At 39.8% G+C, this 27,548-nt stretch overlaps 1 protein-coding gene and 1 long non-coding RNA gene across 3 annotated transcripts in view; one reads left to right on the top strand and one right to left on the bottom strand.

The window, feature by feature from the left end:
* The window catches only part of LOC112400962 (uncharacterized), a 327,875-nt gene extending 301,052 nt beyond the window's left edge, over window positions 1-26,823 (bottom strand). Inside the window, exons 1-2 of the long non-coding RNA XR_003003491.1 lie at window positions 26,744-26,823; window positions 9,616-9,680 (exon numbers count right to left, since the gene is read on the bottom strand). This is a non-coding gene — a long non-coding RNA (uncharacterized LOC112400962). The remainder of the gene's footprint in view (window positions 1-9,615; window positions 9,681-26,743) is intronic.
* Window positions 26,824-27,169: 346 nt separating this feature from the next.
* Window positions 27,170-27,548, top strand: part of ELL2 (elongation factor for RNA polymerase II 2) — a 74,319-nt gene continuing 73,940 nt past the window's right edge. For both annotated transcript variants that reach the window (XM_024746959.1, XM_024746958.1), the window contains exon 1: window positions 27,170-27,469. In XM_024746959.1, the coding sequence (XP_024602727.1) occupies window positions 27,323-27,469 (147 nt within the window). In that variant the 5' untranslated portion in view covers window positions 27,170-27,322. The remainder of the gene's footprint in view (window positions 27,470-27,548) is intronic.

The following is a 27,548-nucleotide window of genomic DNA, read 5'->3' as shown; positions in this document are numbered from 1 at the left end:
GCTTTGTTTTATTAGCAATTTTTAACAGACAGTAGCTCAAATCAACAATTCACTTGCTCTTCAGACTTTGACACTTCCCCAGCTGCTAGGCCTGTGCTTAACTAAACAAGTACAGTAGAACAAGTAGAACATTTATGTAACACAGAAACTATAAATGTTCTTTGAGAAACAAAGAGGCCTACTCATTCTAGAAGATATGACAAAGGGCTAAGAGCATTACATTTTCAAACAGAGTTAGAACTCCTGTGAGGAATATAGCTCTTAAACTTGTTGTAGTTAAAAGCATCATATCACTTGTTTACTGAAAATAAAATATCCTTTCTTTTCTCTAAATAATTTTTTAAAATTAATTTAGCATCTATCTGGTGTTAGACACTGTACTAAGAACTTTACATGTATTCTTTCATTTAATCCTTGAAACAATCCCATGAGGTGTAGATACTAACATTTATCTTAATTTTGTAAATGGAGAAACTGAGACTTAAGGTCACTCAACTATGAAATACTGGAACATGGTTTGAACTCATGAGGTCTGACTTCAGAGCCTGTGCTCTTACCCACTGTGGGCAAATCAAAATGACACTAAAGAATTTTTAGAATAGAAGATATATCAAAATACCTGAAATAAACATTACTGATAATAAAATCATAAAACACATCCTATCTATAGCCTTTCTTTTCCTGCTGACAGATATTTAGTGACTTCCCTTACCAGTGCTAATTCTTTCTTCCCCCTCTGCCCCTTCTTCTTCCATAACACACATGCATGCATGCACACACTCACACATTTACACACACACACACACACAGCTTCACTAGTAGTACCTGTGGTACTTAAAAATAGGGCAGGAAAAAGTTAATGTTCTACTTCAAAAAATGGACTCAATGCTAAGTGGGCCTCAGAGCTTATGGGGTAGGGAGAGGAAGAGAGATCCTTATTTGAACAATCGATTAGCTGTTCCCACTTGTTTGTTTACTTCTAGGTAAACTCATTTACAGGTGTATAGGAACAGGAAAAAAAGTCTCCACAGAACAGCTGGTTCCTGGATTTCCTTCACTTCTCTGTTCAAGCCAGAAGGCCTGCTGTTTACCTGACAGAAACAAATGTAGTGGGTTTTCCAGAACAGAATTAAAAATGAATTTTCTCGGGCTTCCCTGGTGGCACAGTGGTTGAGAGTCCGCCTGCCGATGCAGGGGACATGGGTTCGTGCCCCGGTCCCGGAGGATCCCACATGCCGCGGAGCGGCTGGGCCCGTGAACCATGGCCGCTGAGCCTGCGCGTCCGGAGCCTGTGCTCTGCAACAGGAGAGGCCACAACAGTGAGAGGCCCGCGTACAGCAAAAAAAAAAAAAAGCTATAAATGATTATGCTTAGTGAGGAAGGCATGTTGCAAGCTGAGATATGCTGAAAGCTAGGCCTTTTGTGCCAAACAGCCAAGTTGTGAATGCAAAGGAAAAGTTCTTTTAAGGAAATTAAAAATGCTACTCCAAGGAACACACACATGATAAGAAAGTAAAACAACCTTTTTGCTGATATGGAGACAGCTTTAGTAGTCTGGATAGATTAAACCAGCCACAACATTCCCTTAAGCCAGCGGTCCCCAACGTTTTTGGCACCCGGGACCAGTTTCGTTTAAACTCTACACCAGCGGTCCCCAACCTTTCTGGCACCAGGGACTGGTTTCGTGGAAGACAATTTTTCCACGGATGGGGTGGTGGTTCGGGCGGTAATGCGAGCGATGGGGAGCGGCAGATGAAGCTTTGCTTGCTCACCCACTGCTCACCTCCAGCTGTGCGGCCCGTTTCTAACAGGCCGTGGACCAGTAACGGTCCATGGCCCGGGGCTTGGGGACCCCTGCCTTAAGCCAAACCTTAACCGTAAGTTAGCAAGGCCCTAACTCTCTTCAATTCTATGAAGGCTGCGAGAGGTGAGGAAGCTGCAGAAGCAAAGTTTCAAGCTAGCAGAGGTTGGTTCATGAGGTTTAAAAACAGAAGTCATCTCCATAACATCACAGTGCAAGGTGAAGGAAGCATCAAGTGCTGATGTAGAAGCTGCAGGAGGTTATCCAGAAGATCTAGCTAAGAACATGAATGATGGTGGCTACACTAAACAACAGATTTTCAATGTAGACGAAACACCCTTCAATTGGAAAAAGATGTACTGTAGGACTTTCATAGTCAGAGAGGAAAAGTCAATGCCTGGCTTTAAATTTTCAAAGGACTCTCTTATTAGGGGCCAAAGAAGCTGGTGGCCTGAAGTTGAAGCCAATGTTTACTTATCATTCTAAAAATCCTAGGGCCCTTAAGAATTATGCTAAATCTACTCTACCTGTGCTCTATAAAGGGAACAACAAAGCCTGGATGAAAGTTTATTTGTTGACAACATGGTTTATTGAATATTTTATGTCCACTTTGAGGCCTACTACTCAGAAAATAAAAGATTCATTTCAAAATATTACTGTTCATTGACATCTGGTCACCCAAGAACTCTGATGGAGGTGTACTATGAAATTCATGTTGTCTTCATGCTTGTTAATACATCCATTCTTCAGCCCATGGATCAAGAAGTAGTTTTGACTTTCAAGTCTTATTAAGAACATTTTATAAGGCTACAGTTACCATAGATAGTGATTCCTGTGATGAATCCGGGCAAAGTAAACTGAAAACCTTCTGGAAAGGATTCACCATTCTAGATGCCATTAAAAACATTAGTAATTAATGGGAAAAGTCAAAATATCAACTTAATAGGAGTTTGGAAGAAGTTGATTCCAACCTCCATAAATGATTTTGAGGGGTTCAAGACTTCAGTGCAGAAAGTAACTGCAGATGTGGTGAAAATAGTAAGAGAACTAGAATTAGAATTAGAGCCTGAAGATGTGACTGAATTGTTGCAGTCTCATGAAAAAAAAACTTGAACTGACGAGGAGTTGCTTCTTATGGATGAGCAAAGAAAGTGGTTTCTTTTTTTTTTTTGGTATTTTGGCCACTCTGTGCAGCATGTGGAATGGTTCTCTGACCAGGGGTCAAATCCAGGCCTCCACAGTGAAAGCACTGAATCCTAACCACTAGGCCTCCAGGGAACTTCTCCAAGAAAGTGGTTTCTTGAGATGGATTCTACTCCTGGTAGAAGTAGGTTCTGTGGTAGAAGCAGGTCCTGGTAGAATAAGATGCTGAGAAAATTGCTGAAATGACAACAAAGAATTTAAAATATTACATAAACTTAGTTGATAAATTAGAGGCAGGTTTGAGAGGATTGACTCCAATTTTGAAAAAGTTCCACTGTGGGTAAAATGCTATTGAACAGCATTGCAATCTATAGAGAACTCATTTGTGAAAGGAAGAGTCAACTGATGTGGCAAACTTCATTGCTGTCTTACCTTAAGACAGGCATCAATATCAAGGTAAGACCCTCCGCCAGCAAAAAGATTACAACTTGCTGAAGGCTCAGATGATGGTTAGTATTTTTTAGAAGTACAGTATTTTTATTTTTATTATTTTTAAAAATAAATGTATTTATTTTTGGCTGTGTTGTCTTCATTGTTGCGCATGGACTTTCTCTAGTTGCAGCAAGTGGGGGCTGCTCTTTGTTGCAGTGCACGGGCTTCTCTTTGCTGTGGCTTCTCTCGTTGTGGAGCACGGGCTCTAGGCACATGGTCTTCAGTAGTTGTGGCTCGCAGGCTCAGTAGTTGTGGCTCGTGGGCTCTAGAGCTCAGGCTCAGTAGTTGTGACACACGGGCTTAGTTGCTCTGCGTCATGTGGGATCTTCCTGGACCAGGGCTCGAACCCATGTCCCCTGCATTGGCAGGTGGATTCTTAACCACTGAGCCACCAGGGAAGTCCAGAGATATAGTATTTTTAAAGTAAGGTATGTACCTTGATTTTTTAGACTTAATGCTATTGCACACTTAATAGCCTACAATATAGTATAAACACAATGTTTACATGCACTGGGAAACCAAAAAATTCATGTGACTCGCTTTATTGTGATATCCTCTTCATTGTGGTGATCTGGAACCAAACCTGTGAAATCTCTTAGGCATGCCAGTATTTTTTGTTTCAGGGGTTGTAAAGGCTTGAAAGTGATAAAATAAGAAGAGAAAATGAGAATATTGACCAAAAGTGGAACAGAGGAATTTATACCATACTCATACGTACTCCAAGTTTCCTAATAAGCACTGGAAACCTGCATTTATCCTTGTCTTGGGCTAGGAGACCACTAAATTGCGTTCTGGGGGTTGAAAAGAAAGTCAACAATGCAAAGGAAACCGCCACAAAAATAGAAAATGCTGCCGTAAACATTACCCTTCAGACTAGTCAAGTATGCCTCTCTCTCCTACAATAAAGAAATAACAAATAAAAATAATTTGTGGTTTAAATTATCCTTAGGAATGGTGTGTGGCTATAAAATGCACTATGGAAATCATCTCTTCATTCAGGAACTCAGCACAGCTGTGCCAATAAGGAGGCTGTGTATGTTCTGAAGCTAACTGAAATTGTGTTCAAGAATCTGCCTTTAGAACTAACAGCTCTGAAAGCAATGAGCAAAAAAATCTCAAGGATTATCGTAGCAAATGGCTTCAAATAGAAACATCTAGTCTGTTGGCAAGTGCCTTTTAGAAGGCAGGACTTGAATTCTCTTGAGACAAAAACACCAATCATTACTGTGGCCTGCTGCTTACAAAAGTTACAAAACATAGGTTTTTTGAGCTACAGCTGCAGATTCAAAAATTAGTCCCAGTAGATTTTGCTTTAGTAATATAAAAAGTAAAACACCCCAAAGAGAGCAGAAAGAATTAGCTAAGGATGTTAGAGATGTGAAAGAAGATAATGGTAGAAAAAAGCCACTTCAAACATCTCCAGACTTGAATTATAAGCCAAGGTTTCTTTTGAATCTTACACCTACCTCACTCCCTGTCCCCACTCCAGGCCTTTCCCCCCACTTTCTTAATAGTAATATATGCCCAAGGCTTAAAAATAACACAAAAGCATGTAAGATAAAGTGTTAAAATCTTATAACCGCTATCTACCCTCAATCCTATTCCAAATACCTAGAACTTTTAAAAAATCATTGTCTAGCTCATAAAAGGTTAAAGGAACACTGTGTCCAGTGTGTAGTGAGTCTGTTTCTCAGCCTCAGTTGCATAAGCTAGAAAACAGGAGACAGAGAATCGAAAGATGGAGGCTCTACTCCTCACTTCTTCGCAACCATTTTTACACCTTTGAGCAAAGCACTTCCCTCCCTGGGATGCTTTTCCTTGTCTGGAAAATAAGGAAGGTGAAAACACTGGTTCTTGGTTCACTCTGAACTCAAACCTTCTGTACCAGCACTGTCTAACAGAAACACAAATGAGCTACAAATGTGAGCCAAATTAGTAATTTTAATTTTTTTAATAACCACATTTAAAAAGAAACAGGTGAAGGTAATTTTAATAATTTCATCCCAATACAGTCAAAATATTATCATCTCAACATGTAATCAACATTAAAATTTTAACAATAATATTAACAGTTTACATTCTATTTTTCAAACTTAAGTCTTCAAAATCTAGTGTGTATTTGACAAAAGACATCTCCATTCAGATTAGCTACATTTCAAGTGCTCAGAAGCCACATGTGGATAATTGCTACTGTGTGAGCAGCAGAGTTTTATATCAGTGCTGGACGTTATTTGAAAAAAGCTCTATTTCAGTGAGTAGCTCACTTCTGCATCTCTATACTTGATTGCCGCTGTTGCCAACAAAACATTATTATTGATTATCATTTGTTGGCAATATCTAATTATCAACGAAAAAGTATTCAACCTACCTAGACTACAGATAGAGTTTCAGTATCAGAGCTTTGACTAATTCTAGTGCTGCTTCCCTATAATACATTTTGTCTTCAAGGGAATTTTTCTTGTCTGGCTAAGTCATTCCTATTGAATTTTAGATCACTTACCCTGAGCTTCACAGAACAATTAGGATACAGTATCATTGTTAATTAACAATTTGAAAAGTACCCTATGCTTTTAAAAGCAGATTAAATCACTCACTTGTATCCTATCAATAATGTTCTCCACCTCTCAATCCTCTTACTAAAAAAAAAAATACCTAACATATTATAAAGCATATAGCATTACCAAGCAATGAAAGTCTAGCAAGTGAAATATCACTTAAATATTGTACTGTTTATTAATAAATTCAACAAATAACACTTGATTACCTTCCATAGGCCAAGACCTGTGCTTGGTTTTGAGGATTCCTACCTTGGTGGTTTAATTTCAAAGATTCCATCAGAGTAGTCCATTATCAGAGGCTTTGGAATTTATGTATTGGGGTAAGAGTGTAAGTTTGTATTCTATGGTATCTTTTCCTACAGACAAGCCTTCCCCCACTCCCACCCCACCCCCAGCCAAGTCAGACACATTTTTAAATAGAACCCTTTCTATCTCTCCAAGTCTATTCTGCCTATAAAACAAAATATGCTGAAATATACTATATACCACCTTGGGTGTGTGCTATAAATTTAAAAGTACTACATATTCATTGTAAAAGAAAATATTCAAACAACTCAGAAGTATATAAAGTAAAAAGTGAAAATTCTCCCCTCTCTTAATGCATTACTCCCAGGTGCACCCCTCAGAGGTGACCACATAGAGAATTTTACGAATATCATCCCAGAACTCTCCAAGCATATATAAATATGTATACACATATGTATACACAGACATGTACATATGCAAATTTTGAGAAAGTATTTTTAAAGTAACACATGATTATGAGGAAAATGCCAATAATACAGAAGCATATAAAAATGGAGTGATCATATGCACATAGAATATTTGAGGGAGTATTTTAAAACAAAGTAACACATGATTATGGAGAAAATGCAAATTATGGTAGAAAGCAAGTTGTAAAATATAAAGTAAAAATTTCCCTATCACACAGTCCCACTACCCAAATATGGGAATAAAAAATGTCCATAGTTCTTTCCGTGTGTGTTCCCTTTGTGAAATTTTCTATGAATACACAACAATACACATACATATACACACACATATGCATATATATGCCCAATATACACTTGAATATATATAAAATATATATATGCTTAATGTAGATATGAAATAGGTTCTTATTGTGAAATCAGTATATACATAGATAAGTATACAAAACAACAAAGTGAACCCCCTTGCAATCACCACCCAGATGGAAAAGCAAAACATTGCCAGCCTCTTAGAGGCCCTCTTTATGACTCTTAATCACTACCCTCTCCCACCCTCCATTTCAAAGACTTCCACTATCCTGACTTTTAGGGTAATCAATTCCTTGTTTTTCTTTTTAATTTTACCACCTAAGCACACATCATTAAGGACTATAACTTTTCCTATTTTCAGATTTTTAAATAAATGAAGTCATACCATACGTATTCTTTTGTGTCTTGTTTCTTTTATTTGCAATATTTATTTATTTTTAGCTTAATACATCTTGGGAATCTTAGTCAATATATAGAGAATTACCTCATCCTTTTAATTCCATGATATAGAATTGAACAAATGGCCTGATAAATACCATATTATTTTCACTCTTTTTGATCATTATGAATAACATTATAAATAACACGTTGGGCATTCATTTTCACAAATCAACTACTTTAACTCAAAAAGTAATCTTACTGCTAATATAAAATGAAATGAGGTGGCATGTTAATTATTTCAGAATTCTTGAACAAATTTCAGTTCCAATACAATAAAATTTTAACAAGGGATGATCCTGTCTTCTAAATTCTAGACTGCTTTCCAAAACTTACATTTTGCTTAGAGCACATTGGTGTTGTGTTTTTCAAAGTATAGTCCTAAATTGCTATCACCACAGTTACTGAAGGATCTTATTAAAATGCACATTTCCCAGCATTCAATATCTTTGGAGATGGGCCTGATAAATTAGTTAAGATACAGTCTAAACTGCTATATAACCAAGAGACTACAAAATATAGTGGTACCAACAAGACAGAAGTTTACGTCCTTCTCATTTAACAGTTCAGTACAGCACAGGCTGGTCAACGTGGAGAAGGCAGCTCTATTCCACAAAGCTGTCCAGGGAATCAAATTAATGCTGTCTTGTTACTCTGCCAATCTTTGGGACATGGCCTTGCTTGTATGGTAGAAGCTGGTGCCTGACCATGTCCATGGGCTATCACATTCTCATCAGAGGGAAGGGAAAAGCAAGGAAGTAGAGGGCAAGCAATTTGTCAGGAAGTGCAGAAGTTGTGCACATTCCATTCCCAGAAAAATATGGCCACAGCTAGTTACCAGGCAAGCTGGGAATAGCTGGCTTCTGGCTCTACTGGCCACGTGCCCTCCTAACACTGGAAGTGGCAGGGTTTAATTACTAAGAGGAAGAAGAGGATGGATATTGGGGGGGGTGCAATTAGTCTCTGCAGCACCTGGAAATCTACTTCATTAGGTGCTCCAAGTCCTCTGTCCTCAAGGTGTGACCGGTCACTGGGCTGGAGAAATGCTCTTTTATATTTGGTTTAAGGTCACTTCTCCCAAGTACCCCTGGAACTTCGTGAGCTATCTACACTTACTAAGAAAACCAGGGATCAGTTTTTTAAAAAATTTTAAAAAGCTAATATCAATAAAGTGTTAATTATATACCAAGAACTTTACATGAATTACTTCATGTAATCATTACAACAAGTTTAAGGTACTGTTTACTACCCCCCCTGATTACAGATAAGGAAACTATGACTTAGGGAATTTCCTTGACCAAGCTGTACAATTAGTCTATAATTAGTAAGGGTTGGGATTTGAACCCAGAGCCTATGTGCTTAACCTTAGTCTGTACAGTGAAGCATTACATTTAAAAGAACATCTATCCTTTAAAATCTATATATGTTCAATATAAAATTTACTGATGTTAATAGTTTTGACAGAAAGAAGCAAAATTTGGGGCAATTGTTGGGAGATGATACCCAAGGCTGGCCCAGTCCTAATATTAATGATACTATTAATTGACACTGAGCATTTATACTCTGTAAGGCACTGTTCTAAGTGCTTCACCCTTGCAACGACCCTGAGTTAGGGCCTCTAATCAATCATCTTCAGTTTACAGATAAGGAAACTGGGGCATAGAGATGTTAAGTCACTTGGCCAAGGTAACACGGCTGATAAGAGTAATATGCTTAACCACTAGCCTATACCACCAACATGAAAAGAGAAGCAGGCATAGTCTCTTGGGACTGCTGATAATTATGAGTCATATTTACCAAAGTTCTGATACATATTGCTTTTTACAGAGTATTTCTTAGGTAACAAGTTTTACGTGGGAAGTTGGAGGCTGTCTGATACACAGATAAGGCAATTAGCAAGTCCTCTGAACATTATGACAAACATCTTACTTCATCATTATCAATTAATATTTATCAATTTATATACCAAGTCCTGGAGCTCAACTGGGTGTATCTGGTTCTTATTTTCATCATGGCCCCTTTAAGTAAAATGATTCTCCCAAATTTGCATTTGACTTTGGTCATGCAAGGCACACTCCAGGATGCGTGGATGGTACTAGGACAAGGAATGTTCTATTTCCCTCCAATGACCAGTGTTATTTTTGTTCCCTAAGCTTCATCTTACCTCACTGCTTCAGTGAACTTGGAACTGCCACCTCATGGTTTGCTGCATTCTAGAGACAATTCTCACTATAAGAAAAGAATAGGCATTATGATTATATGAATTATTGAGAATTTCCAATGTACTGTATACACCTTTGGGGGGCATGAATTAAAGGGGTAGCATGAAGAAGTTTCTCTGTGGTGAGAGAACAGTTCCATATCTTGATTATGGTGGTAGGTACACAGATGTATACATGGAATGAAATTGCATCCCATACACACACACAAACACACACACATACAAACACACACACACACAAATGTCTGCAAGTATAAAATGATGAAAATGGAATCAAGTCTGTAGTATAGTTTACATTATTATACAATGTCAATTTCCTGGTTTTGATATTATATTACAATCTTATTACCTATTGTATTACATACAAGATGTCACCCCTGGGAGTTGGGTTAAGGGTACATAGGAGTCTGTGAACTATTTTTGCAACTTCTTGTGAGTCTACAGTTATTTTCAAATAAAATGTTTTAATGGTGGGGGTGGAGACGGTGGAAAAGTGGTTCCAAGACCAGCTCTGGCCATCAGCTGAGAACTTGGTAGAAAAACAGAATCTCAGACCCTACCCCAGACCTACTAAATTAGAATCTGCATTTTAACAAGAACCTCAGATGATTCATATGTACATTAAAGTTGAGAAGCACTGCTATACAAGAAATAAAAGTCATATTCAAGTATTTCTCACTCTTTCAAAAAAGTTTCTTCATTTCAGTGTCAGAAAGGTTATTCTAGAGGTCCAGGCCTGCTTCATTGGTGTTCAACCAGTTTGGTCACACAGGATACCAGCTCAGAAGACCCTTCTCCCTGCCATGAGATTTAATACTCTATCTTGAAATTCTTAATAATTTTATCTTTGCCTTTGTGTTTTTTAAGTGAAGTCCTATGAGACCACAGCCCATGCACTAGGAGCTTGGAGCCTCAACTTACCCACCAGCCCACTTCCCTGCCTCACTGAGATGGGTTCTCAGCTGCCTTGGCACTTTAGAACCCTCACCCCAACCCTTCTGGTCCTCACCCAGCTATTACTACTGAACTCCAGACCAGCAGGGGTGTGAGCATAGACGGAAGGGTTGCATAGCTCCCTGAGACATCTCAGGGTGAGGCATGTGGCAGGCATCCCAGTCCCAGACTGGCAGTGCCACAGGGCGTTCACAATGTAACTGTGGGTGAAATAGAGACTCTTACCCACCTCTGATCAAGGTATTTAGCAAGTTCCAGCATGGAGGTGGCACTACCCTCAGCGGTCCCCCGTCCGCCATGGATTCCTGTGGGCAGTAAGCCCAGGGAAAAGGGAGATATCTGGCAAGAATTCTCTGCCTCCTTCCAGGACATGGGTCTGTCCCATGGCTGGTGGAAGGGGGATGCCAGCAGCTGGTGGGTGGTATATATGTTTAGTCACAGGATGGGACTCTTTCAGAATCTGCATTTGCCAGGTTAAGCGTCCCTATGCCTGCAGATGTGAAACATGAAATAGCAAATAAAAACAACGTTACAAATTGGAAAGACTGTGGAAGAAAGAAAAAAGCTTTAGATTTTACTTTTCATGCTTTTTGAACAGGGGCTCCACATTTTCATTTTGTACTAGGCCTGGCAAATTGTGTAATCAGTGCCACAGAGGGATTGGGAATCAAAAAATGAACTTTCAGCACCTGCATGGTAAGTACCTGGGCCCAATGGTGAACTCTAATGGGTACCAAAAGCAGCCTTCATTGTACGATGGCTCCAGGAATACTTTGGCAACATAAGGTGTGCTTGTCCCTCTCTTTAAAGAAGACTTTACAAAACGGAAAACATCAGCCAGCACCAAGAATTGTAAGCACAGCTCTCCCTATTCTTTCTGTGTATGCCTACTTCTACCCAGGCACGCTTCCATATTTTCTAATTGTAAGAAAAGAAGACATAATCAGCAGTAAATTTTCTTCCACTTTTAAAAATTAAAATTCCCAAGTGGAAGAATACAGAAAAAAAAAGTGAGATTTTGGAATAAGTCTGGGAAGAGAGAGAGAAAGAAAGGACTTAAGGTTTTAGAGACTATATTTATATGCCTATATGTTTAATTCTTCCTTAATTCATTCAAAAAATAATTACTCATTGAGCCACGCCCTAAAAGATCACTAGTGAATTTAATTTCCTCTGAAGCATTTTTGGAATCCTGCACTTTTTCCGTAAATAAATTTAAATCCTTGCCTTTTTCAACTCTTCCCCATAATTTATTTATGAATAAAAAAGTGATATTCAGAAATAAAACACATCATTTATTATTTATTGTCTTGTAGAAAGTTCTTAGTAATGGTTTTTTAGGATATGGAACTACAGGTGATTTTAGTTTTCCTCTTACTATTTCCCCATTTGTCTGCAGTCAGTATTATAGAGGGCATTAGCAACATTACATGATAGGGCCATAATGCCTCTGATACTCATTATTCTTTGATACTAACTACTTGGATTTTTTTCAGAAATGTACTTTGATCTTTTGGATACAGCCATCCGTTCACTAACAGGAGTGATAAAGCTAAATATGAACTTCCCACATTTAAGGGGTGCTAATTCATTCAACAGCCCAATTGAGTCACCACCTGATAACCCAATTTATTACAATATATCAGACTCCAAACACCCAATTAATTAACTCCTCTGCTCTACATGAGCATACATATCCTGACTCTGTTAACTGAATCATGAAGTTTGGTTTTTTTTAAACCAGTGATTTCCATATTATGTTGTAGGGCAGTGAGTCAAAGCAGCCTAAAAACTCTTTATTATATTTTCAATTGAAAAACTGCCTGTCTTAGAATTATGGGGAAACTACCATAATAAAGTATATTCAGTATATTCATAATATATATATTCAGTATATTCAGTATAATAGTTACTAAATAATTGTAACTATTAATTTGTCCTACTTTCAACAGCTTTCAAATAACTTCTGTCTTCCCACAGTATTATTTAGATAGAACTTAAACTGTAAAATGAAAGGACAGGAAGCACAAGCATTTAAGATGGTAACACTGCTAATGAGGCTAGACTTTGAGAATAATCCAGTCTGGTGGCCCTCAATCCTCACTGCACCTTAGAGTCCCCTAAAGTTTTTTAAATATACAGATGCCTGAGCCCAACCCCAGATCAATTAAATCAGACTCTTAGAGAGGGGCTTAGGCATGGCAATCTATTTTATATACTAGTCACCATTCTGAATGCTTTTACATAATCATTTAATACTGCACCTCATAACATAGGTACAATTTATCATCATCTCCACTTTACTTGTGAGGAATTGAGGTTTAAGGAGGTAAACTGAAGTAAGCGACAGATCTAGGATCATTCCAGGCTGCATCACAACCTGCGTTATGCTATGAATTTCGCAACCCTTCAAACTATCTTCCCAAAGACTAGAACGCTGCCATATAATTCTTACCCAGGATATATATACTCAGAAGAAACAGTCAGAAATGAATAAATGTATAAAATGCAGACTGACTTTAGGGAGAGCAAAAAGCACCAGTAAATTAGAGGCGATGACATAAATTTTGTAAAAGACACCTTGAAACAATGAAAATTAGGACAGCATAGTCTGGCTGGTGGTGATCAGGATAATGCTATCATTTATTGAGTGCAATTTTAGAGAAAAGAAAACTAAGGCAGAGAGAGGATAAGTAACTTGCCGAGGACCACAACTAGTAAGTGACAGGGCAAGGATCTAAACTGAGGAAACGTGGCAGCCAAACCCAGGCAACCAGAAAACAGGGAATGAGAAAAACAAGCGAACTTAGTGATGAAGCTCACAAATATTTATTTAGGCCAACTGTGCAAAATGAAGCCTTCTTTCTCAAGAAGCTAAACTTGATTATTAATATAATTTCATGTTGAATAAAAATGCATGAGTAAAATAGAAACTTCTCCCTTAAGAGGCTGACAATTAAGTGGGAGAGTTAAAGTAGAGCAAGATGAGATTCAAAAATTATGGTCCGGGAGGATCCCACGTGCGTCGGAGCGGCTGGGCCCGTGAGCCATGGCCGCTGAGACTGCGCGTCCGGAGCCTGTGCTCCGCGGTGGGATGAGGCCACAGCAGTGAGAGGCCCGCGTACCGCAAAAAAAAAAAAAATTAGGTAAGAGACAGGATTAGATGTTCTTTAAAGTACCTTCCAACTCTGGAAGTTTCTATGAATCGCTTTTTTTTGTGTGTGTGGTACGCGGGCCTCTCACTGCTGTGGCCTCATCCCACCGCGGAGCACAGGCTCCGGACGCGCAGTCTCAGCGGCCATGGCTCACGGGCCCAGCCGCTCCGACGCACGTGGGATCCTCCCGGACCGGGGCACGAACCCGTGTCCGCTGCATCGGCAGGCGGACTCTCAACTACTGCGCCACCAGGGAAGCCCTATGAATCTCTTCTTTGCCTTACCAAAGTTGTGCTTTGAAAAGTTTCAAAAGGTACTACATAAACCACAAGCATGGGGCTTCCAAGGAGGAGAAAGAACCTCTGGCTTGGGTGTTATCATTCTGCAATCTGCTTAACTTTGTCTGAATTTGAACACCAAGTCAACAAATCTGATTCCTTTTGTTACATACAGGAAGAACCAATTTACATCATTATCATATTCATTTGTGCAGTTGCATTGTGTCCAGAAACTAGAAATTCTCCATCTTACCTAACTATCGTTAAAGGGAGGGGAAAATCCTAACCAAAATATATTCAAGCTGTTGGTATGAGCAGATAGAAAGGATGCAGTGCTAGGTCTACAAAATACCTTGTGGAGAAGCTGGATTTTGATTGCTTGTGTTTGATGGGATTTTCAAATTACCTTCAAAAGTAGGTCATAAGTGCCTGCCTGAATTAGAGGAAGACTCGCTAGGGACTCCTGCTGTGTTTTAAGAAATCTCCTTTGGAGCACAGGCAGCCTTGTCCCCAGAAAGGAATATATGCAACAATTTCTATCTTGTCTCTAACATGACCAGAAAGGGTAGAGACACAGGATTTAACACCCTCTGGCTATTGTCCAGGGACCAATTACTATATTCACAGCTAACTTAATGGGATCCTGAGCAACATCATTAAGGGCACAGTAGGCAATAAATGATTATTAAGAACCTTGTGAAATTCCCTAGGTAGCTATGCCTGGTCTACCTCTCTTATCTAATACCATCTGTGGATGCACAGATGACCTGGAAATGGAAGTTGTGTAACTCATAACTTCTAATTGAAAGAAATCTAATATAAGCTTCTGTATACTGCTCATTGCATGTTACATCTTAGTTCACACCTAGGGAATCTAAACTAGTATGGCTAACTGCTTTGGAACTCTGAAGATCAATCATTAGGTTTCATAACACCTACTTGTTCTAAGTGAAATAGTATTTTAAAAATTAAGTTGAGTGACAACAGTTTTTGTTAGGAGAATTTTGTAACTTCTTGAGAGATGACTCAGGGTGCCAAACAGAGTGAGGTTGTTAAAATGCAGATTCTTGGCCACTCCCAAGACCTGCTAAATCCAAACCTTCAGGGCTGGAGTCTAGGGACCTAAATTTTAACAAGCTCCCCAGGGGATCCTTATATACTGCAAAGTTTGAGAACTTCTGCCCTAGGGTATCACTAAACCAAAGCTAAATATCACTTCTTACTACCAAATGCTATAAAATGTTGAACTTTTAGCACAACTTTAATTGGCTATAGAGAATCAGCACTTCTTAGTATTAGAAAAATTCCAGTCACAATTTGACTTTCTCATATTTAGGGGCATGATTCAGCAGGTAGCAAAGATGCCATCAGCATCCCTATAGAAATCTGGCCCATCCTGTACAAGTCTGCTGCAAACAGGCTCCCTCCCCACCTCTTGACTGGTACTATAATCAGTATGACCCAAACTTCATCACTGTCTTTTTCCTTTATCATCATGCTCTCTCTGTTTCTCTAAAGTAAGGACAATGTTAATTTGGGGTATCACATAAAAGCCAGTACACTTTTCCCTTAATGATATTAAAATTTTTTTCTTATATTGTTCTTTTCAGTATATTTACTGACTGAATGGCACAAAATTTGTCCCTATGGTGGCAAAATCCTTTGCCCTCCTAACAAATTTCTGCTTTTAAATAATATTCATAAGTCTATCTGAGCTAACAAAATGACAAAAAACTCAAACACACCAAAAAACCCAGGATTTTGGGTTCAGCAGCCTAAGAGAAAGACCATGTCCACAAGATATATGAAGCTATCCCCGCAGGCACATGAGAATTATTTCACCAAATTCAACGTGTAATCCTATCGTGGGCAGAGAATTCTTTGCCTTTTGGAGAATATCAGAAGCCTGAAAACTTATAAAACTATTAAAGAATTGGTAACACGCAAGAACCTTTTATTACAGAAGTTTCCGTGTTCGTTTGTTTTTCAGGAAGAAATACAGCAAGTACAAACACTTGATGAAAACAACATTTATCTGCCTAACTGAGCTCACACAGAAACTAGAAATTGAAACGTACCTGTCAAAAAAAAAAAAGTTCAATTGCTTAGGCACTAGAAATCAAACCTCTTTCATAAAGAAAATTCTCCCAATCAGACACCATTCAGCATGGCTCTATTAGCGTCACTTCTCAAAAGGCAGAAATCTTAAATGGTATGAATCATAACAGCTGGCTTCCACCAACTGTCACTCCACCAGACAGGAAGCTGGTTGTCAATTGGGTGGTAGGATGTCACTGTCCAGGCAGCTCAGCCTGGGTGGTGGTGGGGCCCGTGAGAGGAGGGGAAGCCCATCTAGGGAAGTTTTGCAGGTAGTAGCTTAGTAAATGGTTCTTTCGCAAATTTTTGCATTTAGACTGTGATGCAGAGAAAGCTCTAGTTAAATGTCATAGTCCACTGGGGTCTTTTTCTATCCAGGGAAGGAATATAAAAAGTGTGGCTACAGCCCATGCTGAATTTATAATCAATATATAAACTGAATGAAGACAGAAGATATTGAAATTGTTGAGAAATAATCCATTTGCTTAGATACTAAGATTTAAAGGAAATTGACTAGAATGCTATAGAGAATTTGTTTCTTCATAGCAGAGGTGTTTAAAGTTAATTCTGTAAAGCTACAATAATCATGACAATGTATGGTATTGGGAAAAGGATAGACACATAGATCAATAAAGAGTCCAGAAATAGACTGACATCAATGCTATGGCCAACTGATTCTTGACATAGGTGCAAAGGCATTTCAATGGAGAAAAGACCACCTTTTTAACAAATGGTGTAAATCTATTATGCGGGAAAAGAAAATGAACCTAGACACTTATCTCACATCTTTTACAAAAATTAACTCAAAATGGGCCACAGACTTAAACGTAAATGTAAAACATTTAGGGGAAACATATGGAAAATTTTCATGGCTTTGAGATAGGCAGAGAGTTCTTAGATTTAACACTAAGAGTATTGTCTTTTAAAAAAATTGATAAATTGGACTTCATCAAAATTAAAAACCTTTTTTGCTCTGCAAAATGATACATTTTGCTCTGCAAAAGATACTTTAAGAGAATTAAAAAACAAACCAGAGACTGGGGGAAAATATTTGCAAATCACATACCTGACAAAGAACTTATATCCAGATTACACAAAGAATTTTCAAACCTCAACAATATGAAGACAAACAACCCAATTTTAAACACTGGCAAAAGATCTGAAAAGACCCTTCAGAAAAGAAGATATAAGAATGGCAAATAAGCACATGAAAAGGTACCCTACATCATTAGTCGTTAGGGAAATTCAAATTAAAACCACAATGAGACACTAATATGCATCCTCTGGAATGTCTAAAATTAAAAACAAAAAGTTGACAACACAAAGTGTTGGTAAGTACATAGAGAAGCCCAAACTCCAAAATAAATAAATAAATAAAAAGGAAATGGGATAGCCACTTTGGAAAATAGTTTGGCAGTTTATTATAAAGTTAAATACACACTTACTATATACAGTTAATCCCACTCTTAGGTATTTGCCCAAAGGGGTAAAACTCATGTTCACATAAAAACCACTTGTGAAAGTTTATAGCAGTTTTATTCAGAATCACCAAAAATTAGAACACAAATATCCTTCAACTGATAACCAAACTGTGATGCATCCATAATGAAATACTATTTTGCAATTAAAAGAAACAAACTACAGATATATTCATCCACATGGATGAATCTCAAATGCATTATGCTAAGTGGAAGAAGCCAGACCAAAAAGCCTACATACTGTATGATTCCATTTATGTGACATTCTGAAAAAGCAAAACTGTAGGAATAGAGAACTGATCAGTGGTTGTCAGGGGTTAAGAGGGAGGGCAGAAGGGTCTGACTACAAAGGAACAGCATGAGGGAGTTTGTTGGGAGTAATAGAACTATTCTGTTTGTCTAAAACAAAAGTAAATTTTACTGTACGTAAATTAAAAATAAATTTTAAAGAGTTTATTCTGAGCTAACACTTGAATATGTTACAGAAAACCTTCTGGAATTGCCATTGCAAACCAAGACATGCTTCAAATTTTCTATTTTTAAAGTAAATTTCCAATGCCATGTTCTGTTTTGGAAAACAGTCAAAAATAACATTCAATTGATCTATTCAAACCGATATGCTTAGAGTGAGTGTGTAAAAAACAGGTTAATTTTAAAACCACAAGACAGAAACATTTTTTTTAAAGATTCAGGAAACTAAAAATGAAGCAAAGATACTGATCAATTCAAAATCTACATAGGACAGACCTCTTCCTCTATGCAGAATACAAGAAATGTCAACATTTGACAAAGCTAAATCATGCTGCTTGGCTTTCTATACTATTGAAGTTTAATACAATCTGCTGATGCCAGTACAACTTTTTTACCACGGGTCAGAGTTACAATAGATCATTAACATTCTGGACTGTTGTTTTTAAGAAATGTGACTATCCCTGTTAGAGACTAATACTTTTTTTTTTAATTGAGATATATAAATGATATACAACATTGTGTGAGCTTAAGGTGTACAACATATTGATTTTGATACATTTATATTACAATATGAGGCTAATACTCTTTTGCAGGTAAATCAAATCATACTTTATACTTTTAATATTTTTTCTGTTGGATCAGTTGAGAAATATTTTTTTTAAGATTTTTATTATTTTTTTTTCTTTATTTATCTTTGGCTGTGTTGGGTCTTTGTTGCTGCGTGCAGGCTTTCTCTAGTTGCGGTGAGCGGGGGCTACTCTTCCTTGAGGAGCACGAGCTTCTCATTGAGGTGGCTTCTCTTGTTGCAGAGCAAAGGCTCTAAGCACGTGGGCTTCAGTAGTTGTGGTATGCAGGCTCAGTAGTTGTGGCACATGGGCTTAGTAGCTCCATGGCATGCAGTATCTTCCTGGACCAGGGCTCGAACCCGCATCCCCTGCATTGGCAGGCAGACTCCCAACCACTGTGCCACCAGGAAGTCCCTCAGTTGAGAAATATTGAAGAGAACTATCACAATTCAAATAACCGGAGTATTTAAATTACCTAAAATAATTTTACACATAAAAGAAGTGATTTATTCAAGGCAAAGATAGAGAATCAAGAGGTACAGAATCAGAAACAGAGAGCAGTTCTCCTCATTCTCAGTTAATGGCCCTGCTTCCAAGACCAGATTACAGATTGATTGATTGATTGGCTGCATCGGGTCTTAGTTGTGGCATGTGGATCTTTCGTTGTAGTGCATGGGCTTCTCTCTAGTTCTGGTATGCATACGGGCTTCAGTAGTTGTGGCATGTGGGCTCCAGAGCGCATGGGCTCTGTAGCTGTGGCATGCGGGCTTAGTTGCCCCGCGGCACGTGGGATCTTAGGTCCCTGACCAGGGATCAAACCGGCATCCCCTGAATTGCAAGACAGATTCTTAACCACTGGACCACCAGGGAAGTCCCCAGATTACAGATTATAAGCACATTTCTGTTAATTAGTCACCATTAAAATTAATCTGCTATAACAATTTGAAGGGGGCAGTACTATGCAACCATATCAGCCCTTGGAGAAAAATGTATTCCTTTCCTTTTCCAGGCTTATAATATTCCCTACAATTGAACTGAAGCTTTTAATCCACTCAGGATGGACAATAGTCAATGTACAGCCATGAAACTTTATTCAGTAAATATGTGACTACTACCGGTAGCAACAATCTCTTACTCTTAAATACTTTTTGCAAATAATCACTTTTTTTAAAATTTTATTTTATTGATTCTTTTATATAGCAGGTTCTTATTAGTTATCCATTTTATACATATTAGTGTATACATGTCAATCCAAATCTCCCAATTCATCACTCCCCCTCCCCCTGCCACTTTCCCCCCTTGGTTAGGAATTAGTGCCTGAATGGTGCTTCTCATCTAATATCCCTTATTCTCATATCTTACATCCCCTGTTAGACTATACTGCCCTGTTTTAAGTTCTGTAAATATTCTAACCTATAAGGATCATGTTGGTTCTTAAATTTCCAAAATCCAAAGCAACAGCAAAAACCATGACAGATCAAAAGGTCAAAGATGATAAATATGATACTTGAATAAACTGCTGACTGAAAACAAAATGGGATCAGGGCAAATGCAATTCTAATTCTCTAAGTAGAAACAGAAAAGCTTCTGTGTTCATATGTGTGATATATATATTTTCTACTATATAAAGTGAGTGGTATTTTGCTTTTGGAACTAGTGATATCATTGGGGATTGTGCTTTTGACCAAAGACTCATTATCAAATAAATCATAGATATGAACAATATGCAATAAAAGCAAAGATATAACAAGTATAAATCCTTGTAATTTAAAATTATAAGACAAGCATTTTCTTTTTTTTTTTTCTTTTTGTCTGTGCCATGCAGCTTGCAGGATCTCAGTTCCCCAACCAGGGACTGAACCTGCACCCTAGGCAGTAAAAGCCCAGAGTCCTAACCACTGGACCACCAGGGAATTCCCAAGATGAGCATTTTAAATGGGTACCTGTGCACACATTTGTTATACCAAGGGTTCCAATATATCACAAATTATCTATGCCACACATAAAAAAAGAATTAGCTTTCATAAATCTCACTAAAGTCAATATGCTAGCTATAATAAACCAAAGCTAAATGAAACATTTTATTTACCTTCTAACTATTTAACAGAATATTTGGTGTTTGTGTGGAAGGGGTGATTCAAATGAACTTAAGTCCTTCTTTCAAGACCAAAAACAATATAAAATAGATAACTAATAAGAACCTGCTGTATAAAAAAATAAATTAAATTAAATTAAAAAACTAAAAAAAAAGACCAACAACAAAACCAACCCCCAAGCTGCCCCCCAAAGTAGAACCAACCATTTCCTTTTTATTAATTTTACTGTGACAACCTGACACATTTAGTGTAATTCCTCAGACCTTAGAGCCATGTTCAAAGACAGAAGTGATAGATTTGGAAAAGGAAATTTTAGGTTCTGACTAAGCTCGGTCACTTACCAATTGGGTGATCACAGCCTCTCTGAGCCTCAGTTACTTTAAAGGTAAAATTAGTATAAAACAATGACTATCTCACAGAGTACAGAGAAAATTCAAAGAGATAATATAACTTAATTGTTTTTTTTGTTTGTTTTTTGTTTTTTTTTTTTGTTTTTTTTTTTTTGCGGTACGCGGGCCTCTCACTATTGTGGCCTCTCCCGTAGCAGAGCACAGGCTCCGGATGCTCAGGCTCAGCGGCCATAGCTCACGGGCCCAGCTGCTCCGCGGCATGTGGGATCTTCCCAGACTGGGGCACGAACCCGTGTCCCCTGCATTGGCAGGTGGACTCTCAACCACTGCACCACCAGGAAAGCCCAACTTAATTGTTTTTAAAATGCAAAGTCCCATCAGGAATTCAAGCTATTATTAATTATCAATATTGTTCTAGATGTTGATGGCATTTGGTCCACTATTAGTATGTTTTAAAGTGAAAAGCTAAACAGTCATTTTGCCCCATCTAATCTTCCTACTTCCTCAGTTTATTCAGAAATGCATGTGCTCCTTTTCAGTACAAAACAGCATGGAAACAGTTAAGAGTTGTGAGGCCACTCTTTACCATGCTTCTCATTCTCAGAGCTTATTTGACAACTTTCAGGGCACTTTGCACTATGCTGAAAAGCCACAAAAACAATTATCATGTGGGAGAAAGGGACATTTTGGTCACTATATTGTGCAATTCTGTGGACAGGACATTTTTCTCAGTCAGTACAGAGGGAAAGAGTTTTATTGGTGTGCAGGAGAATTAAACCAAAGTCATTTTGCTTTCAAAAGACATACAACTTCCTAGAGCCTGCTCTTCAAGTGGGAAAGGCAAGGAACAAAGAGGGAGAGAAGCCCAGAAAAGTGTCAGTCAAGACTGGTATCTCTGTCTTAGGAAGCCAGAGCTGTATTTTCCATATAGCTGAGAGAATGAGAGAGAACCCCACCCACCTCACCTTCTACAGAGCACCACCCACAGAAAGAAGGAACTTGAACTGGAGGGGAGGAAGTGAGAGGGGGTTGGGGGCAGGGGGATACTTACTCCCAGATTACAATTTTTTAAAAGAACCAGAGGGTCCTAGGAGGAGGAAAGGACTTTGGAGACTAAGAGACTGCAGAGAGAGTAGTCTAGAGCTGGGATAGCTTCCCCCAAGATTGGGAAGGGGAAGAGGCTGCCAATCCCAGGAAGGGTTCGGCCCAAGTCCACTGTCTTTCCAGCTCCCCAGGAAAGGACATGCCTGGAGAGGAGAGTCGGACCTAGTACCCCAGTTCCCAGATGAGCTATACCTCTCAGGAAATCACATAGACCACCATCATAAATGTTTCAGTGCTAAGTAGTGACTAGGGAAAGTTTCAGCCTCCCATCTCATAATCCCTATCAACGCCACCCTCAACGCAATGGCCATATAAACACACAATCTAAAGTAAAACCAGTATGTTTGCTATGTAAACCCAGTTTTAATTCACATCCCCTGCTTCCTTCCATCCAGATTGCACCCAATCTTAAACCCTTCCTAAAGGGAAATTCTTGAGCTTCTAATGGATTATACCAGCACCAATGGACACAGACCAGAGAGCCTTCCCCATATATTCTGGGACCTCTGTAACACCTGTAGATTTATTGTTCTACCACACAGAGAGACGGGGGGCTCAGAACCACATTTACCAATAATGATGATGATGATGATGATAAATAATGCAATATGACATTTCTTACACTTGAGTGGAATGCAGTAAAAACAATCACACATGACACAATTGCTCAGCTTAAAATTTGTGTTTAGGCAACAAATATTTATGTCCCTTCTGTAGGTATTCACTTTTATTCTCTATGAACATTTAGTGAAGTTCCTTTAAAACCATCAAGCTCCTACTTCAGCTGTGTCCAAGGAAAGGAGATTTTTGCTTCTCAGCTGTAACTCCATAACGTCTGTGTTCTCTTTTCATAACAGAAGCCACTGCCTTGTATTAAGACATTAGTAGAAACTATTTTATAAGTGGCTTTAAGAAATAACTCACAAAACTACTAAGACGTGTATAAGACAGAATGGCCTTCAGCACTGAAAAGCACTAAGGCAGAGACTGAAAACTAGAAAGCTGTGGCCTAACTCAGGCCAAGAGACTTTTTGAACGTCCACAAAACATTTATTGACATTTTTAGTAAGGTGCCAACAAATAAACTCAGAAAGCCCATGTAAAAATCTTCGATTTACAGCTTTTCTTGAAAAATTAGAAGATCGGACAACACTGGGTCCCTGCAGGTTCACCTGGCAACAATCAGCCAAACGAGAAAATCACTGAGCCCTTTAAACACCCCCAGCTCACCACAGTCCGGCACCTTCAGTCCCTGCGGCAAACTGGCCACTTCACTCATTTCGGGTACCTAATGGTCCCTGAAGGCATCTGAACTGGTGACCTCAGTTCCAAAGGATAAGTAAGAAATGCTCATTAAATACGTGGCAACCCAGAATGAAGGGTGGCCCAGCACTTGAAGACCAGTGATGGCCTTGATATTCACACAACCTCTGTCTGCACCGCACACTAGACATCAGAGATGCAACAAGTCCTGAACAAGGTTACTTCCTTTACACTTTTTTCTTCCACTGAATTATCATATAAGACAGATTTCTTCTCAGTTATTAAGTCCAAAACAATAGCTACGCAGCGTATATAGTGACTATAATGACACTTAAAAAGCTGATTCAGACCCTGCCTCTCCTGGTTGTAATGAGTTAAGCAGGTTGCTTTTTTTTTTTTTTGCGGTACGCGGGCCTCTCACTGTTGTGGCCTCTCCAGTTGCGCAGCACAGGCTCCGGACGCACAGGCTCAGCGGCCACGGCTCACGGGCTTAGCCGCTCCACGGCATGTGGGATCTTCCCAGACCAAGGCACGAACCCGTGTCCTCTTCATCGGCAGGCGGATTCTCAACCATTGCACCACCAGGGAAGCCCCTATGCAGGTTGCTTTTAAATTAAGTGTCTCAGTCTCCTCACTCGTAAAATGAATGAGTTTAGCTAGAATGATCATTAAGATCACTTTTAGTTGGCCTCTCCCCATCTATACCACCTCTACTTATCTAGAATCTATCTACTCAACCCTCAAAAAATGTTCAAGTTCCACACCACCACAAAACTTCTGCAGACTTCTCCTTTCTTTGAAGTTTTAAGCTCATAAACACTACCACCCAAATTAGCACTTACTAATTCTCTAATCACTTTGAGTTTGTTGGTTCATTCCCCATATTCAAACAGAAGATCTCTTTAAATAAGAGACTACACTGTTTATTTTTTAAATCTTCCACAGCATTTTACATTTATTTAGCAATCAATAATTGTTAATTAAACTGAATAATGATACAGAAAATATCTATAAAGTGGCAAACTTCCCAAAGAGCAACTTTCACCAGCCTCCTGAGAAGGAATTAACCTTATCAGCGTCACAACTTGCCCATTTGATTCAGGCAGGCATAATGTGTACTATGCAATGAAGAGACACACAACTAGATTACCCTATTGTTTTTTTTTTTTTAAGATGTTGGAGGTAGGAGTTAATTTATTTATTTTTGCTGTGTTGGGTCTTTGTTTCTGTGCGAGGGCTTTCTCTAGTTGTGGCAAGCGGGGGCCACTCTTCATCGCAGTGCGCGGGCCTTTCACTATCGCGGCCTGTCTTGTTGCGGAGCACAGGCTCCAGACGCGCAGGCTCAATAGTTGTGGCTCACGGGCTCAGTTGCTCCGCGGCATGCGGGATCCTCCCAGACCAGGGCTCGAACCCATATCCCCTGCATCGGCAGGCAGACTCCCAACCACCGCGCCACCAGGGAAGCCCCTACCCTATTGTCTTGTACATGTTCATTGCTTCCTTCCATAGTCGAAATGCTCAAAAGAGGAAAAATACAAACAATAACTCACTACAATAATATACTGTATTACTCACTGAAAGATTAGGTTACTCACTAAAATACAGCATGAGAAAAATTTTCCTACCACAATTAAGAAAAGAAAATCAATTTCTATTAAGGGGCTGTGGGTCAGACATTTAAAAACTACAGTGAAAACCACCCTTGCTCCTCCCCCACCCCTTGGATGTCATCAGAAGTTCTGAGTAAGAGGAGGCCAAGTTAAGATGCCATGTGGGCGGGGATTTACCCACCTTCACCAGAAACGCAATGGTATACAGGTTTTACTCGTTCTGGTCAAACTCTCCTCCCCACCCCCAAATAATTAAAACTTTAGATATGTGGTCAGTCAGTCCTTCCCTATCAAAGAGCAAAGCAAACAGGAAAAAAAGAATAATTCAAGTATAAGACTTTAAAAAAAACTTTTGTGATTGCCTTAATTTATTCAATGAATTTAAGATAATTAACACTAGTAAACTAAATTAACAAGTGTTAATCACGCCTTAACAGCTAGCCAAATCTAGTGGATTGAAGTTAAATCAATTTTAAAAATGTTCTCCTGTGATGTAACAACACTTAATACAGGTGTTTCCACTTAACTCATATTCTGTGGAAGGAGAATTCGTTCTATAATTTGTATTATACACATACAATGCTTGAGGGTCTGAATCAAGAGGTAGTGTACATGTAGGCTAGAGGATTTATTAAGGGGAGGGGGTGAATCATGAAAACAATCCCACTTGGACCTTTCTGGAAAATCATAGCCCTATCCAATTAAAAAGTATGGGAAAAAAAAAAAAGTATGGGAAATACTGATTAAATGCCTATAATTTTTCTGGGGAATCCCTGTAAAACGCAACAAGGTTTTACAATCTGAGGGAAACAAAAATCGTCTCAAATTTAAAAATAATAATCATTTAAAAAAACTGCCTTGCAACAGTTTCAAGCCTTTGAACGGTTTGCTTTTATCTGGTGGTGCTGATCACCCTGTTAACTCATCCCCTCTGACGGGAAGCCTGTCAGTCCCTCCACACACAGCCTGAAGAGGGCTCCAGATTAGGCTTCCTCCTTTAGCCACGCCTACACATGGAGCATCGCGAGGAACGGAAAGTATGCCCAGCCTCCGCAGCCCCTCACACACCCATCTCCTAAGGTTAACATCAATAGCTTAAACTCTAGGTTTTCCCACATCCCTGTCAAATGAAATGTACAGAACCCAAACGAACCGGAGAATGATGTCGCTGTTTCTCTTAATTTAGGTCAAGGACACTTACACTCTTCTACTGCCCTTTGAAAGGAAAATCCTAACTGCCGCTCCAAGTCCCATAAAAAGGCACAACCCTGTTCCTATGGCGAACTCCAAAGGAACGGAATACCGTTTCTCTGGGATCACAACAGGGCATGGCGTGGGAAAAACCTTTAAATTCCGTTTTCTTTAGTACTATGCCCACCACACCAAAGGGATTTAACCTTTAGGCATGGTGTTGTACTCAAGATGCTCCACACAATCAAGCAGAAACTCTTAAAACCAAGGGCCAACTCACTAATTTCAAATTTAGGGTTAAATGACGGAGAAGGGCACCCTCCCCCATTTCGGTCGCACAGCAATAGCAATGAGTTTTGAGGAGAGACTCTCCAGTGACTCAGCCTACAGCGACCTCCCTCACACGCACACATCCTACTCCACAAACTAACGCAGCCGTCGGGGGACGAAGTCCTTACTTGGCCTCACATTCGGGGTGGGGATCCTCCTCTCCAAGGACCACCAGCGCAGGAAGAGACTCTCCCCTACACTCCGGCTCTCTACTACTATACCCCCAAGGGGCGGGGCTTCTACCCCAGGTAACCAGACCAGGCAATCTGGACACCCAATTAGCAGGGGATCCCCCAAACCAGCCTGGCCAATAGCGGCCAGTGGGCCAAGACGACCAGACGTGACGTCAGGTACGATTAAGTTGGCGCGTCACCTCGACGTCAGCCTCTTACCTCTCGGACGTCCCGTCCCGGGAGCAAACTCCAGCGACTTTGGGCTCCGCCCCCGTGAGAGCGGAGGGCGGCCAATGAGGACGGCTCTGAGGGGACCGGGGCCAATGAGACGAGCCCGGGGCGGGGCACGAGGCCGGAGGGTGGGGCGGGTGGCGGCGGTGGCAGCCCGAGGTCTGGCTGCGCGCAGTATATGACAGTACGTCAGCAGCGGGATGGCCGTAGCTGTGGCGGCGGCTGCAGAAGCCCGAGCAGCCGCGGCCGCAGTGGAGGCTAGAGCCCGAGCGGCGTCCGCGGCGGCACCCCGGGGAGTTTAAGATGGCGGCAGGGGGGGCGGCGGGCCTGCGGGAGGAGCAGCGCTATGGGCTGTCGTGCGGGAGGCTGGGACAGGACAACACCACCGTACTGCATGTGAAGCTCACCGAGACGGCGATCCGCGCGCTCGAGACCTACCAGAGCCACGAGGTGAGCTGGGCAGTTGGCCGGGTTCGGTAAGGAAGAGGGCGTCCCTCGCCGCCCCGCCGCGCCTCTCCCTGCCACCGGC

Source organism: Neophocaena asiaeorientalis, unplaced genomic scaffold, assembly GCF_003031525.2.
Source record: "Neophocaena asiaeorientalis asiaeorientalis breed wild unplaced genomic scaffold, Neophocaena_asiaeorientalis_V1.1 scaffold550, whole genome shotgun sequence".
NCBI classification, from domain to species: Eukaryota; Metazoa; Chordata; class Mammalia; order Artiodactyla; family Phocoenidae; genus Neophocaena; species Neophocaena asiaeorientalis.
The sequence above is the reverse complement of the archived record's forward strand: the minus strand, read 5'-3'. Positions and strand labels throughout refer to the sequence as shown.